Source organism: Gossypium raimondii, chromosome 1 (assembly GCF_025698545.1).
Source record: "Gossypium raimondii isolate GPD5lz chromosome 1, ASM2569854v1, whole genome shotgun sequence".
NCBI classification, from domain to species: domain Eukaryota; kingdom Viridiplantae; phylum Streptophyta; class Magnoliopsida; order Malvales; family Malvaceae; genus Gossypium; species Gossypium raimondii.
In genome coordinates this window covers 6474159-6491051 of record NC_068565.1, presented here as the reverse complement: position 1 = coordinate 6491051, position 16893 = coordinate 6474159, and the positions used below count along the sequence as shown (strand labels likewise).

At 34.5% G+C, this 16893-nt stretch overlaps 2 protein-coding genes and 1 pseudogene across 6 annotated transcripts; 2 read left to right on the top strand and 1 right to left on the bottom strand.

The window, feature by feature from the left end:
- The first annotated feature begins 5332 nt into the window (after window positions 1-5332).
- LOC105779254 (MLO-like protein 14) lies at window positions 5333-8867 on the top strand (annotated as a pseudogene).
- Window positions 8868-9504: 637 nt separating this feature from the next.
- LOC105779302 (uncharacterized) lies at window positions 9505-10886 on the bottom strand. The gene is made up of 3 exons (XM_012603062.2): window positions 10725-10886; window positions 10017-10094; window positions 9505-9875 (listed from the first exon to the last, which is right to left on the bottom strand). The coding sequence occupies exons 2-3, from the start codon at window positions 10090-10092 to the stop codon at window positions 9772-9774; spliced, it is 180 nt and encodes a 59-aa protein (XP_012458516.1). The 5' UTR covers window positions 10093-10094; window positions 10725-10886; the 3' UTR covers window positions 9505-9771.
- An 87-nt stretch (window positions 10887-10973) lies between these two features.
- Window positions 10974-16862, top strand: LOC105779264 (putative nuclear RNA export factor SDE5). Of its 5 annotated transcripts, none has more exons than XM_052630907.1 (14): window positions 11022-11066; window positions 11893-11992; window positions 12251-12350; window positions 12657-13243; window positions 13831-13856; window positions 14076-14153; window positions 14399-14469; window positions 14610-14863; window positions 15134-15228; window positions 15451-15507; window positions 15752-15819; window positions 15907-16010; window positions 16092-16162; window positions 16436-16862. In XM_052630907.1, exons 3-14 carry the CDS (start codon window positions 12325-12327, stop codon window positions 16574-16576), a joined length of 1578 nt encoding a protein of 525 aa, XP_052486867.1. In that variant the 5' UTR covers window positions 11022-11066; window positions 11893-11992; window positions 12251-12324; the 3' UTR covers window positions 16577-16862. The 5 variants fall into 5 exon arrangements, with proteins under 5 accessions (XP_012458496.1, XP_052486867.1, XP_052486862.1 ...); XM_052630902.1 differs by having other exon boundaries at window positions 14598-14863; XM_012603042.2 differs by lacking the exon at window positions 12251-12350 and having other exon boundaries at window positions 10974-11066; window positions 14598-14863.
- The last annotated feature ends 31 nt before the right edge of the window (window positions 16863-16893 follow it).

Below are 16893 nucleotides of genomic sequence, written 5' to 3'. Positions count from 1 at the left end.
TGAAAAGGGTGAAAGACGAAAGGTTATGAAAATAAAAAATGAATCGAAGAAAGAAAATGCGAGGCGGCAGCAGGAAAATGAAACGTGAAGCGATAAAATTAAGTTAAGAGTTTTCGGCTAACAGTAGTTGGGCTTACTAATGAGCTATAAATTAGAAGTCCAAAATATAGTTGGGCTTATTAAAGTATTTTTTTAATTATAATTATTATTTTATATTATCAAACTGATTAAATCAAGATTGAATCGAGAATCGGTTGCCTGGCTGTTCAACCACTAATCCGTTATAAAAAATATTAGATATTTGGGCCAAAATATAAATTGGAGTTCCAAACGAAACGATTGCTATAAGAAACAATGCATTCCTAACAATTCCAATCGGAATGTCCAAAGGCAATTAATACAAATGCGTGACGATCAATGAATAAAAATGACACTTCATATAACAACCTGTTTTTAGTGAAATCGAAACAGTGATTTTGGGACCACAAATCTGAGGTCGGAAGAAAATTTATTTTATGGTCTATAGTATGATAGAAATACCGTATAAAAATTTAGTCAAGAAAATTTATTGTTTACATGTCTAATCTGATAAAAAGGACTAAATTGCATAAAGTGTAAAAATTGAATTCTAATAGCTAAATGTATTAAATAGCTATGAAATTTTAAATTGAAGGTCCTTATATAGTAAATAGACCATTTAGAGTACTTAGTGGACAAGAATGATTATTCATCATTGGAACTTTAATAAATTATTAAGGTTAATTTTGGAAAAAGAAATGATAAATAATGATAAATAAATAAAATAATCTAATATCATCATCTTTTACCAAATAAAATGAAAAAAAAAAGATGGAAACCCTAGCCATGGAAGCTTAAAGTGAGTAAGCTTATTTTTACTCATTTAGGTATGTATTTTTGTCCCGTTTTTAATAATTTTTATGTTTTCGAGATTGTAATAGCTTAATCTAACTATCTCGGGGATTAATTTGCAAAACCGTTAAAGTATTAGGATTTTTCCATGGAAGAGTATGCTTGAATTTTGAAGTTTTATGATAGAAAATGAAAGGTTGTTGTTAGATAAACAACTTTTGTAAAGAGAATTTTGATGAAATTATCAATTAAGGACTAAATTGAAAAGATGATAAATTTATGGTAAAATTATAAATTTTGTGAAATACATGGGCTGCTATTAATATGTATGAAAATCGGCTAGGCTTGAATAAGAATTGAATTGTATGAATTTCATTTTTCGAGCCTAGGGACTAAATTGTAATAAATTAAAAGTATAGGGGAAAAATGATAATTTTTACAAAAATGTATGTTGGATTGAATTGAATATGAATTATATTGAATTAAGTCAAATTCATTTACATAGATCCCGATAAAACTAGTACGGAGTTAGATCGAGGCAAAGGAAAAGTAACGGCTTAGTAGCCTTCATATCTACATACATTTGTCGAGGTAAGTTCGTGTAACTAAATTGTACATTTATATGTTTTAAAATTGAATATTATCGTGTGTGATTTGTACAGTTGCCATGTATAATTACCGATCACATATCCAATAATTTTCGAGTCCCATTTAAACCTTAGAAATTCGGAGGATACAAATGATATGTCATTAGGGTTACCATTTTGGTTGTAGTCCTACATGTGTTGCAGACACACCACAACTCTCATGAGCTTCTCGATATATAGCTCGCATGAGCTTCTCGTTATTTAGCTCACATGAGCTTCCCGTTATATAGCTTGGAAAAGCTTCCCGTTTACATGCTCATATGAGCATACATGTACATGAATTGACGGATTACAGTTTTGTACACTTCGTGTGTACTACCCGTGTTTCCAACAATATTTTAAACGGTTCAACGGGCAATGTTCTGTTATGAGACAAAATGAGTTCGGTACAAACAATTACCGGTATATAAATGGAAATGATATTACTTGATATATTGAAACATGATTCGGTTGATACATGTATGTGGAACTTGCTTAATGACTATATTCATCCATGATTATGAGCTATTATATGTGTTTACATGGCTAACATGTTGAGGTTATGTGTTTAGGCTTTTGACCAAATTGGTTTGAATATGTCTTGTATACTTACCTTAAATGTGATTAAATGGTAAGTTAAATTCTATGTTATATGAACTTACTAAGTTTAAAAGCTTACTCTGTGTTATTTTTCCATATTTTATAGTAATTCGGAAGCTCATTTGGGTTGGAAGCTGGTTGGAGCAGAATCACACTATCCATCGACTATTTTGGCATTTTCAGTAAATTAATTCAGGTTATAATGACATTATAGGTTATTTTGGCCATTGATGGCATATAAATGTTTTGATGTATATATATAAGTGGTTTTATCAAGTTTGAAGTGTGATTAATATGTGGTTTGAAAATGCATATATGAATTGGGTCAAATAGGTAAATTGAGATACTTGGTTGACATATTTTTAAATTGTCATTTGAGGTGCCTAAGGGCCATAGGTTGTAGGTGGTAATATGTCATGTTTGAGACATGATTTTGGTTTGTTTTAAATGCCTTGTTGTGGCTTGTTGATGTGCAAAAATGTTGAGTTAGGTTGATGTCAAATTGGGTGAGAAATGTGGCTTGGAAAATAGCCTATTTTTGTTCACACGGGCAGAGACACGGGAGTGTGTCTCAGCCGTGTGTCCCCTGTATCTTTTAATTTGCACAAGTCAGTATGCTCAAATTACTCACACGGCCTAGCACACGGGTATGTGGTTTGGCCGTGTGACCTAAGTCAGTATACTCACACGGCTTAGCACACGGGCGTGTGGCTTGGTCGTGTGTCCCAAGTCAGTATATTCACACGGGCATGGACACAGGTTGAGACACGCCCGTGTGTTCCTATTATGAATGTCCACACGGTTTGAGACATGAGCGTGTCTCCTAATCGTGTGAGTCACACGGCCTGGCCATACGGCCGTATGTCCCTTACAACTTTGAAAATTTTTAATATTTTCTGAAAAATTCTTTGAGTACCCGATTTAGTCCCAATTTATTTCTAACACGTATTTTGGGCCTCAAGGGCTCATATAAGGGACAATATGTATGATTTTGATTGATTTCTGATATGAATATAATATGATACGAAATTTTGTCTATTTGTTCTGTAAACTTCGGTAATGCTCTGTAATCCTGTTTCGGCGACAGGTTCGGATTAGGGGTGTTACACTTCAAAGCTTTATGAAAGCATCGTCAAATGAATATAGTTAACAGCGCTCGTGACATTAACTCAAGCTAGGCCACTTTATAATCTGCCTTTGATCTAGATGGACAATTGTTATACCCTCATCCTAGACTTTTCTCGCTAGAACAATTAACAATTATAGAAACTTGACAACGCACAACCTTGCAATGACTTCACCGGAAGATGTCAGCCTTATGGCCTTGCCTAAAACATTACACTCAGCGAGGTCACACAATTTAAAGGTTGGCTTAAACATTATCCTAGGCTAACACACGCCATCTTGTCACTGCAATTACCGAGACCCACACCAAACCTCTATCCCTTATAAATACCCCTTAAAGAGACCTATTCCTTACCTTGCCAACAATCTGTTCCACATATTTAAACCTCTAAACTTAGTAATTTTCGCTCACTCACGATATGAACCATAATAATCAATCATCTCCAATTTGTGTTATAACCATCATTATACGGTTTATTAATAATGTATAAATTTAATATTAGAAAAATGTATAAATTTATATAAGATGATAACATCAAATTATTAAAAAAATTATAAAAATTAAAATATATCGTATTAATAAAAATAATTCTATTTATTTGTACCTTTTAAAAAATAAAGTAAAAAATATTATTAAAACCTAAAAACTCTTCTTATATTTTGTTTTGCAGCGCATCGTCCGCCTTTTTTTCTCTCCAACCAACCATTTCTTTCTTTATTCTTCTCATCCACTCCACATGGCTTCTCTATTTTCAATTTGCAGATTTATTTTGTAAGTAGCTTTATTGTCTTCATAAGTTGTGATGGACCTAAAACTCCACTGGCCACTTATAGTTTTTCTTGAAAAGTGGGTGCCTCTTCATTAGCTTCGTAATCTGTTTCTGTTTTAAGCGTATTTCAGAATAATAAATAATTTCACGAGTCGATTTGGACTCATGTTCTCTTAAGTTTTATATGTTTTTTTATTTATTTTTCTATTGTTTAATAAGTTTTCAGTTTTAAAAGTTTTTGTCTTCTCTTGTAGTAAGTTTTTTTAGTTTTGCTTATGCATGTAACTTTTGTTTTACAAGTGATTTTAGAGAAGTTTTTGTTGTCATCCTCTTTAGTTTGGTGAATGCTTAATTTTTTCTTGGTGAATTTTGCTCGCTTTGGACCATCCGAGGCTGATTTCCTTATCATATTAAGTGTTTGCAATCACTCTAGCTATATCTTGTACTTGAGTTGCAACAAAGCTAATTGTTAACGTGTCATGTTTTATTGATGCTGAGGCTAAAATTTTTATTGTATTGATGGAAATTATATTTTATCATCGTGTTTATTATTTAATGAATTTACCTTTAAAAATAAATAAAGTAAAAAGAAACCATTGGAGAAAGGAGGTTGTAGAGGGAGGAAATGTTCCTACAAAAGTTGCAAAATTAAAGCTGAAAATTAGTTGTAAATGAAACTAATGTAAGCTACAAAATCACTGCAGAGAGACTGAAGAAAGCGAGATCTGTCTTCTTGTTGTTCCACGTGCATCAGCATTGTCATTTTCCACTCTTTTGTTAATTTGTTCTTTCCAAAACCTTTCTAAAAATTCCATTTTTACTTCCCAAGAAGCTAAGAGGCAATTTTTAATATATAAAAGTTTTTTTTTTTTTGCTAGAAAGGAGATCTGATATAACTGTAAACGTAGGTTCTTCCAGATTCGGTTGCTTTGTCTGTTTCTTCCGTTAATTATCTATTTCCTTCTTCCTTTTTTTTGTTTGGTCGTGCAAAAATTGGCATTTAATACACAAAGAGAATACAGACTCCAGACAGAGAAGAAGCTTTGAATATTGAGAGGCCAAAAACTATTAAAAGTCTGTTAACTCTGTCTTTAAAGTTTTTGGCTTTCATGGTATCAGACTTTATTATCTGACTCAGAACTCAAACAAGCTTCCACCTTGATTGATGCTAAAACTTGGGTTTTTTCCCACAAGTTTGAAAGCAGGGAAAATAAAATGAACTTGGGTACAGTACATTCTTCTTGTTTTAATCTGAAATATGAGAGGAGTCAAAGTGTTGAAGATTTGGAAATATTTTCTCTCTTTGTTCTTGAGGTTAAACATCATAATTTGTTGATTTTTATGTTAGATGGGGAGAATGAGGAAGAAAGATCAGTGGCCATAACCCCAACATGGGCTCTTGCTACTGTATTGTCAGTCTTTATTGCAGTTTCGTTGATTGTGGAGCGCTCTATTCACCAACTAACCAACGTCAGTTTCCCTGTTTTCAGCTTTTTTCAATCATGTTTGTGTAGCTTTTGTTTACAAATAAATTCATCAGACTCATCTTATGTACTTAATAATTTTTGTTGCAGTGGTTAAGGAGAACTGACAAAAAATCTCTGCTTGCAGCTTTGGAGAAGATGAAAGAAGGTATGGTGTGAAAATGTTATTTCCTGATTATGATTTAGAGTGCCATAGTCATATTCACCATTAATTTTTTTTTCCTTCAGAGCTAATGATGCTCGGATTTATGTCGCTCCTTCTAACAGCAACCTCAAGGTCAATAGCTAATATTTGTATTCCATCAAAGTTCTATGATGATAGTTCCTTTGCACCATGCTCCTGGTCTGACATTGTTGAAGAAAATGAACATGATTCTTCCAAGGAACTTCAGCTTTCGATTACTTCCGCTTCTCGCTCATTTCCGAGGATTTTGAAAGGCATGAATACCATTACCTGCAAAGAGGCATGTAACTAATCCATATTTGCCCTTTGCATGTTTCTCTACACCATCTTCCATTAAATTATTCTGTTCTGCAGGATCATGAACCATTTGTTTCGTATGAAGCTCTCGAGGGGTTGCATCGCTTCATCTTTTTAATGGCAATCACACATATAGCTTACAGTTGCTTAACAATGTTACTTGCAATTGTGAAGGTTGGTCGTTTGTAAAGCAACTCTACTTCTTATAAAAGCATTAACAGTTCTAAGTTGCTATTTTTTTTCTCACCTTTCGAATAACTATTTGGTAGATTCGTAGCTGGAGAGCATGGGAGAATGAAGCTCATAAGGACCAATTTGGTTTCTTAACTGGTAAATCCAAACAGTATATTTTCAGTAGGTTCAGATAATAGTTTGATGTTGCACAAAACATGTGATCAAAGTTATGCAGACGATGTTTCAAAAAATTTCAAGATACTATATGATGATTATGGTTTACTTGTTGCAGGACAAGATAGACAGTCGTTAATGGAAAGACAAATGGCTTTCATCGTAAACCACAGAGCGAACCCCTTAACGCAAAATCGAGTTGTTATCTGGGTGGTAGGTACAGAACATTTCTTCTTGCTGCTGAAGTTGTCATTCTTACTCTTTGAATAAGCAGTTCCTTCAACTATGTGCTTTTTTTTTTCTCTTAATGTAAGATCTTTGAAGGGCATTAATTGCTTTAAACAACTTCACTTACACTTGAGAATGATGAATTTTTTTCTGTTATAGATTCTTTATTTTTCTACTTGCAGATATGTTTCTTTCGGCAATTTGGGTGTTCAGTCGTTCGTGCAGACTATTTGACGCTCCGCAAAGGGTTCATCGTGGTACTTTTTAATTTAAATGGTGAAAATCTCTTGATGCCAAACATTCACAATGGAACGATAACAGCTTATGAATGTTTATGCCTTTGGTTTTTCCCTATTTATGGCAGAATCACAGCCTGATCCTGAAGTATGATTTTCATAGCTACATGGTTCGTTCCATGGAGGAAGAATTTCAAAAGATAGTTGGCGTTAGGCAAGTAATGTTTTCATAGAGAAGTTCTCTGATTATTTTCAGTCATATGATCAATGAAGCCTGTCATTGTTGGCTGCTAATGATCTGTTGGTTTAATTTCTTGCAGCTTTACGTTGTGGGGATTTGTTGTTATCTTCATACTATTCAATGTGAAAGGTATTGCACATTGCAAGATTGAGATCAAATCAATTATGTTTGTGCTGCTTGGCTGTACTTTTATCAAGAGTAATAGATTTCTTGCCCTTCAAGTTAGCCATTTTTGCTGCTTGTTTAAGGCACAAAGGATTATGTAGGAATGACTGTTCTCATCCTGTTGCCTGTCTGAACTTTCGAATGGTGCGCGTTCGTATTATAGGCTGTTCTGCCAATTCACATTCACGATTCCTTGGCTATTTTCCCTTTTTACAGGCTCTAATCTTTACTTCTGGATAGCTATCATTCCCATTACTGTAAGTCTTTCGCCCTTTTTCTCGTCTGGTATTTGTTTTGATTCCTTTGACTATAATCTTTATTGGTGCTTGCATACAATCCAGCAAATGAACGTTTGAAGGGCAAACATAAGAGTTAATCTTTCATGTTATTCTGATATCGCATGTTTATAACTTCGTATGCAGTTTGTTCTTCTCGTGGGAGCAAAGTTGCAGAATGTCATGGCAACCTTGACACTGGAGAGTGCTGGGATAACGGGCTATTTTACTGGAACAAAGCTGACGCCTCGGGATGAACTTTTCTGGTTTAAGAAGCCAGAATGGTTGTTGTCCCTTATCCATTTCATTTTATTCCAGGTTTGTTGTTTAAAGCAATGCAGTCAATATAAACATTTCAGACTCCATTTGCCTGCCTAGTTATTACACTTTCTGTTTCGTCGAACTAATGTTTTTGTTGTCGTTTCTCTGCAGAATGCATTCGAACTGGCTTCATTTTTCTGGGTCTGGGTACTTTCTCTTCCCCGACTGGACCGATATCTAATAATACTGTTGAGGCTGATAGAATGTCCCATTCTCCATTGATTTCTGTAATTTCACATAGTAAAAAGGCCTTCAAAATAGAACATGAATTCTAAACATAAGAATCAAAATCTGACATGATAGGTAAGGATATATAGGATAGGATCTTGGCACTGTAATTACAGTCTGTTGATATGTTTGCAGTGGGAGTTTGGCTATAATTCATGCTTAATCAGCAACCATACGCTTGTTTTCATACGAGTTATTATGGGGTATGAATATGTTTTTGCTAGTCTTGGTTTCATCGTAAAAATTTCATCTATTATCTATCCTTAAATTACTGTCCGTATCTTGTAGGTTTATTGCGCAGTTTATATGTAGCTACATCACTTTGCCACTCTATGCTCTGGTCACTCAGGTATTATAACTGTTCATTTACATGATCAAACTTCAGCCACGAGTTTTAACATTTTCCAGTGATTTAGCTGCTTCTTTTTGGTGCGTTTAATCCCAATAGCAACTCTCCTTTCAGATGGGAACAAACTTTAAGGCGGCCCTACTTCCGCAGGGGATAAGGAACACAATCCATGGATGGGGTAAGGAGGCAAGGAGGAGGAGAAGGAGAAGGCTAGCGCGTTTCACTGATAGGTCAACCATAGACACAGAAACATGCTCAATTATAATGACAGATACAAACACAATAACATCAGTCGAGGAAGATTACCACCATTTGATTGATACGCATGAACCCCGCAATAGTACATTCAATGACATAGAGTTGCAACCAGTAGCTAAGGTTAAATCCAGACGCACCATTGGCAGTTTCTAATGAAACTCTGAGTCGGTTTTGTACACCTCTTCTTAGACTGCCTACGACTGTTTCCCATTTGATAATCTCTAGATTTCAGAAGGATGACTTACAAAGATCATCTATGTGACTGTGTCTGTTATAAGAGAATGACACAATAGCACAGTAATTGTCTAATAATAACTGTAGGTATACGGAGAAGAGAACAACAAAGTGAAATATTAATAATATTTAGGCTTTGCATAACTGAATGCATGAGGAAATCATATGCGAAGTGCTTGAATTATATTCCTTATAAGCTCACGGTTTTCTTTGGATTCCCCTCTGGTTCAACCTCACCAAAGAAACGAGATTCATAGGTTCACAGATTCACAGATTCTGACATGTAGGTAGTAGCACGAATTGTAAACAAAGAAAAGGAGTTCATGAACTTTATTACAATTGATTCTCCTAATTTGTGGTTGTTAATTGCATAAATATTATATTTGCATGAGCTTGCATTGTATTTTCTTACATTCCAAACATATGAAAATGGTAAATAGTAAATATATTAAACTCTCCTAGGAGGAAGACAACTTCATCCATGGGGGACTGCAGGACACAGTTCTGCCATTTACTAATGGTTTGAGGCTGTGGCTAAGAACGAGCTCAAATGAATACAGACAGTGAGATGGGATCATCTCAAAAGATACTGGTTTTTATTTTCATTGCCACATTACGAGTTTGTATTCTTTGAGAGTTTCTAACAATTCTATGCAATACCAAGATGCAAAAGATCGATAGCCCAACAAAGGGGGCAGATGATCATTTATTTTTTGTTCTCAAAGCGGAACATTCATCATCAGTCTTAGATATTCATCCATTGAAACTCAACAACAAACAAATTATTACCATTTACCATAGGTGAAAAAAAATCTTTGCAACCCACACATCACAAGACTTCCACACAAAAGGTAAGAACACAAGGAAGTGTTGGGGAAGCTCATTAGCAAGTTTGTTATAAGTAACCTATGAACATTTAAACATGTCAATGCTCAAACTCGTTCACCACTACCTTCTGATTCCATGGCCTTTAAACTTTCTGCCATCATTTGATCTCTGTTCTGTCTTTGTCTTTCTACAGCAACCATATACAGGGCTACACAAGAACTAATTGTGAATTACCAGCAAGAACAAGGAAACAAGATGAAGTATATAATTCAAGAGTGAAAATAATTCAACAAAAAAGTGATTCACCAATCATAGAACTCTTTTCATGCAAAAGGTCAAGATGACATACCGACTGCACTTCCAATTGCACACCCCCAGAGAATCCTCATAGACCATTTATCTCCAATAACTCCTCGGGTTCCCATAGCTGCAAAAACCAATTAAACAAATTATCATAACATCAATCTAGATACAAAAAGAATCATTGTTGACAAGTCCAACAAACAGTGAAGATTCAGAATGTTAAATTCTTCACATAGTCTCTCTTTCTACCAAATTCATATGCTACCATTATGCAATCCAAGAAAATCAACAACTCCCTTATAAGCTCCTATTTGAGTGATGAGGCATCTGAAAATAGGCCTTTCTACATCAGTGTAAGTAGGGACCGCCAATTATGATATACCTAGGCCCTTCATTTATCTTAAAGAACCCATTAAATCGGGTATAATCCTGAAAAACTTAAGAAGTTGAATATAATCGAATCCAACACACACCCGAATCCGAATGAACAAGGGTACGAGTAGCACGCTAATGCATTTGACACGAGGCCTTTTAATTGTCATTGTGCAATAAGATGGATGTTAAGTGACAAAGATTGTTAGCTTAGAAACCATTTAGTAAAATCAAACACTTTCAAGCTGCAGTTTCTATTAAGAAAATCAATCAGAACCTAAGTTCTAAAAACAATTGAAATAAACTAAAAAAAAAAGCTTCCAAAAACCAAACCCTGAAAAAAATGTCAATTACCATAAATAAGAAAGGGAAAAAAGATTACCTTTGAAGAAGCTAAGCTGAAAACTGAAAGCTTTTTCACACTTTTTTCTTGGTAAAGTCGTAGAATTTTTGCTTTTGGGTGTTTTAGGGTTTTACAGTGGCAAGCAGTAAGGAGAACTGGCTGAAAAAGGGGTTTAAAGCGAGTGTTGCCCATGCTCTTCAACATCGCGTGGAAAATCTTTACCTCTCATCCAAAAAATTGACAATTGGCAACGTTTGCATTTTTCTATGGATTTATTTATTTAATGACGTCAGTAATTATATAAATACGCCCTCAAAATTTTCCCATTTTTATTTGAAAAGAAAATAGCTTTACAAGAAAAGAGGCGAAATTTACTTTCAAGTAAGCCAATGCCTCTCTCAAACCCCCCCCCCCCTCATGCATTCACTTAGTCTTCAGTGTTAATCTCTTAATCTTTCATTATGACTTAAAATGTTGATAAAGTAACTGTTTTACCTCAATGATCAACCTCATTTCCTCTTTGTTTCCTATTATTGTTAGTTTTGAGTTTTGATTATATGTTTTGTTTCTGAGAAACCGGTGGACAATGAATAGCCAATAAAAAGGTGATCTTTTTGTTTTTGTTTTTGTTTTTGTTCATTTGAGTGTGGATTTGTTGGTCATTCCTATTTGTTGTATGTTCTTCTGTTTGGTTATTGAGAAAGTGGAAAGAAAACATAAAAGAGAAAGAAAAGTAATCTCATTGCTTTCTTTTTTTGTGTTGTACTGTTTTAATCAGTATTCTGTAAAATAAAGATGTTTTATTATCAAATAAAGCACATTTCTTTTTTGAAATCGCCATAGCTTTTAATTTTACATGTAAAAGACTTGCTGTTTAGTTGAGAAATTAGAGGTAAAGGTATGAAATTGTAGAATACATCATAATGAAACTTACAGATATGGCTAAGTTTGGCATTTTCATTTGCCATTGCAATTAAACATGGTTTGGCATTGCTTTTAGTTCCCTGTTCAGAGCTTACAATCACAATCACATTTGCCACTGGAAATAATGTTCCGAAACCATTGTTGGTTATTTCTTGATTACTAGTTGGTTGATATTTGAATGTTGTCATTTGAATCTCTCTTGATAGGGACATAGATCAATCAGTCATCAAGAAAATTGTTATGCTGTTGATATAATTTGTAACATAGTTACCTGATTTGCTAGGCTGTCTTTCAAACTGCACCCACGGTCATGGGTCCCTGATTGTTGTTCTTATGTGATGCGGAATGTGAATTGAGATGAACTGCCGTTTCGACCTCATAAGGTAAAAGTTGTATGTTATTGCAATTAAACATGGTTTGGCATTTGCTTTTAGTTCCCTGTTCAGAGCTTACAATTACAATCATATTTGCCACTGGAAATAATGTTCCGAAATCATTGTTGGTTATTTCTTGATTACTAGTTGGTTGATATTTGAATGTTGTCATTTGAATCTCTCTTGATAGGGACATAGATCAATCAGTCATCAAGAAAATTGTTATGCTGTTGATATAATTTGTAACATAGTTACCTGATTTGCTAGACTGTCTTTCAAACTGCACCCATGGTCATGGGTCCCCGATTGTTGTTCTTATGTGATGCGGAATGTGAACTGAGATGAACTGCCGTTTCGACCTCATAAGGTAAAAGTTGTATGTTATATCAATTCTTTTTAATGATTTCAATACAATAGAACAAATTTGGCAGTAAAGGAAAGAAATAGTTGGTTCAAAACCTGAAAAGGAATTGCAAATCAGGCATGGATATCATCGCTTTTATTAATTTTCGGTTTTCGGCTAAATTAGCCGTTTTTTGGTTTTTTTTTGAGTATTTATTTCTCAACCATTTAACATGATTTGTTTATCATACACCATTGTATTTGTCTTCCTTCAATATCCTGTGTGTTTATCAAGACTTTTATATTGTTTTTCCTTTTCCCCTGTTTTCAGAATGAAAGGAGTTTCAATCTCTTCAAATCCCAATGAAGCAGCTCTCAAAGAGCTGCTTGATGCCTTTGGTTCGAAGTTTTCTCTTGAGGACATAGCTACTGCTTATTATGAGGCAAAAGGGAATGTCAGCATTACTGCCGATATTCTTTATGCAAGAAATAATGGAAGGACTTCGAAAGAAGCAATTGATACTTATGAAAATAAGTCTGCTGGTGCAAATACAACATCCGTGAAATTGTTGTCTGGATGGGAAAGTGAAACTGCAGCGTCTCCAAAATATACATCTTCCAATCTCAGCAGTGAAGCATTAAAGTCAAAAAGAGGTTCTGTATCAATGGGCAGTGTTTCCAGTCTGATAGGGAAAAACTATGTTAAACCAAGGCCATCAAGAATGGACTCCCCCGATACTACCAAACCAGTGAAAATTGATTCAAAGGAATTCCCGGCATCTTTGATATGGAATGAAGAAGCTCCATCATGCAGGACAACTAGGAACAACACCACAAATGGTGATCTTGAGAAATTTCTGTTTGAGATGCTAGGAGATGGATTTCAACTCGACAAGTCCGTAATTCAAGAAGTACTTGGTAAGTCTACTACCTTCCTTTAGTCCTTGAGTTGTTTACTTCTCTTATAATGCAAATTGCTATCTTATCTTTAACTGGAGGCATAAGTTTAAGTGTGACCATATCGGACTTTATTAAGACTTTGCTATCTTATCATTGCTTTGACATTTTAAGTGGATTGAATGTAGGCAGATGACAGTATCTGAATTAAATTTCTTTAGTCCCAAGTTTTTTTTATCTCATCATCATTTATGTGATACTAAGTTTTTGTTATTTGGCATGAGTTTTCTTCTTCATTCTTTATATGTTTTTATATCAGTGGTTTGTTCCTTTTATTACATTGATTGTGGAGTTTATCCTAGGCCTTTTCTACCTCTTTTGGTTTCTTTATCTTTGCTATCTCTTGACCCCTGGTCTTGACTTTTTTAGTTTTCCTCCTTGGAACTGGTAATTTTTGAAGCTTCAAAAATAAAGAAGTCAATTTATGATAAAATTTTCTCTTTAGTTAGATACATGAGATTGTAACTACTATATACTTTGTTTTTGTTTATTGTCGCTACCATTTGAGTTCATAATATGTTTAATCCTGCCATTCATTTGATTTGCAGATTGTTGTGGATTTGATGTGGACAAGGTGAAGTGCTTATACCCTTTGAGTTCTGCATTTTCTTTTTTATCCCAAGAGACCAGAATTTGTGACTCTCAATGTCTTTTGAAGAAAGAAAAAGAACATTCACTGTTTACCTTATTCAGCCTATATGTTGCATTCATTTTAATTTCTTGTTGTTGATATATAACTAATTTGTCATCCTAACCTTGGTCGATGATATTAATTTGCTTATTGATTATATAGAGCATGGACAAACTTCTTGACATGTCAGCTTCAACTCTAGAGAAATCTGATGATGTTATTGGTATAGCTGCTGAAAAGGTGAGGCCAAGTTCAGCCCATTTCAATACCTAATTCTTTTATGGTATCTAGTAGAAATTAATATCAACTTCTGAAATTCAGAAGATTCTTGCTGGTTCTTTTTACAATTGAATTGCACAAATGTTTATATTTCAGGTCTTGTGTGTGTCACCTATCATATTAAGCCCTCCAATTTAGAGGAATTATTACCTGTTGGCAAGTTACATGTTTTTGAGCTCATCCTTTCACTATAATTCTTTCTACAGATCACAGGGAATTGTCTGGACCAAACCTTTTTAATCCGAGAAAAACTGCAATCCAAAGAATTTTCTCAAAGGTGTGTTTTTCCAGTTTCATTTTGTTTTGTTGAATTGTTGGATTTCATAATTTTCTGAAGCAAAGATGTTCATTGGGAAGTTGCCATAAGTTGTTTCTTATTTTTAATTGGGCCACTATTATTCTTAGCACCCTTTGCAGTGAAGAAGCTACACCTATGATAAGAAATTCTAAAAGATCTCCAAGAGGAAACCAAGATAAAGCCGCACTGGAGAAAGAAATCTTGCAAGCCTTGTTCACTGTCCCTGAAAGATCCGGGGAAGAAACAAAAGGAAATAATGCAGTTAGGGAGATAAGGAGATCAATGGCACTTGGTGAATTGGTGACCGAACCTCTCAAGGACACAGACATCAGTTTTCCAACTGTAGTAGAAATGCTGAAAGTTCCGAAAGATGGTAAAGAGTTCTATCTATGCTTTTTGTATTGCGATAGAATAGTTACTCTTTTGGCTGCATGATATTCATATAAATACACCTGAGGGGCAATTCATTATACCTTAACAGCCTACAGTTACTCTTATACTTTAAGATGATATGTGATATCACATCAATCCATAGAAACCTCGGAGCCTAATTTTTATATAGTATGATTTTATGTCATCTCTGTTATTCCTATGACAACTTTTTCGATTAGCATAACCTTTTTGTGCTTGGTTTCTTCTGCAGTGGAAGATGGGCCTGATGACAATGAGATTACTTATGATTCCTTACGTCAAGCTGTGAAGGAGTATTGGGTGACTATGAAAGAATACTATAAATCTGTAAGTTGTTTAATCTGCAAAAGTTTTGGAAGATAGACTCTTATGAATGTTTTTCTACAAACTTTTGATAGAACTAAGTTTAGTAAAGCAAGTCTGAGGCCATCTCATAAGTTTTGGAAGTTCTTAATCTTTTGCAAAATCCGAAGAAGTGCTAATGCTTCTATTGGATGATTTTTAAATTGGAATGTGTGATTAGTGCTAACAATCTTGGTTAACTTCCAGGCTGCTGAAGCATATACTAGCGGTGATAAGGCACGAGCAACCGAACTCATGGAGCTAGTATGATTCTGATCTTTGCCTCTCTTTAGTATTTTCTTTTTCTAATATCAGTCTTTTACACTCTCTCAACTGAAAAAAAAAGTGGTTTAATAAGATTAAAACTATGCATGTCTGAAATACAAACTCCTTTCAGATAATTGAGCCAAATCCGCCTAGTATCCAACTGAAAAAGCTTTTAGAGTAGTATTATATTCTTCAGTAGATGTAATTCTTGATAAATTTATTTCTTTTGGTGAATGTCTAGGGACACTTTTTTAACAAAAGGGCCCGAGAGGCAGATGAAAAATCGTCTGCAAAGATGCTTGAATCCAGGTTGGTGCATGCTGAAGTTCCTTTTTCTATTCCCCAATATCGCTGTCTGTTGCTTCAGATAATTGCATCACAAGTTTTTGAATTCAGTTGCAGTGAAGAAGAAATTATGTCTCTTGACTTGCGTGACTTCGAACCGAAGGAAGCTCTTAGTCTTCTCCGAACCCACTTATTATCTATTTCTGGCATCCCTAGTAGGTTACCACTCTTCTATTCTTTAGTCTTTGTATTTTACAAGTAAATTGCCATAAATTCTTATTTACTCATCTTGCCAGCTTTTAAGTATCTAAGGATTATAGTGGGAACCATTGAAGAAGATACTAAAAAGGGAGCTCGAAGACGACTGGTATGATTGTTTATTTTTAAAAGAAATTTTTTATTTATTGAAGTTTAAAGATATTTAGATACAAAACACCATTACAAAGTTCACCTAAGGTAAAATCACCAACTCCGCATGAGCTTGAACCCAAAACAAACATCCCAAGCGTTATGCGCTTGGAAGTTCAAACTTCTGTTTGATCTCATTGATATTGCAAATGAGCTTTGATATATCACTATTTTGTGTATACATATTTACATTATGAGTTAAGAAACTAGCACCGAAAAATATTCTTTGCAGATAATGAGACAGCTGGAGAAGGAATCCATTAAATGGACGGAAGAAGAGAATGGCCGGATAATATTGATTCAAGTTGATGTAATCAACCCGAAGAACCTGAGTTTCGCAAAGAAGAATCAGACAAATCTGGGATCCTCCTAAACAAAAAGTTCAAATCATTTCAAGCTTTTAGCAACACAGGGAAAAACTACAGCAGTAACCAATGAAGAAGATCGAACACCTGAAGAAACATAAAGACAAAAACTTGCCATTGGTTTTTTTTGTTTTCATTTAAATTCCAAATAAAATTGACATTTTTGAACTTTTAGACTGTTCTTGTTCCTTTTGTCGTGAGCATGATGATAGAAACTGGGTTGTCTGCTTCCTCAGAAAATAGCAATGTTTTCATGTTAATTCAAGGTGATTCTTCATGTGCTTACTATTTTAACACCTCTTCCACGTAACAAAACTAAACAATG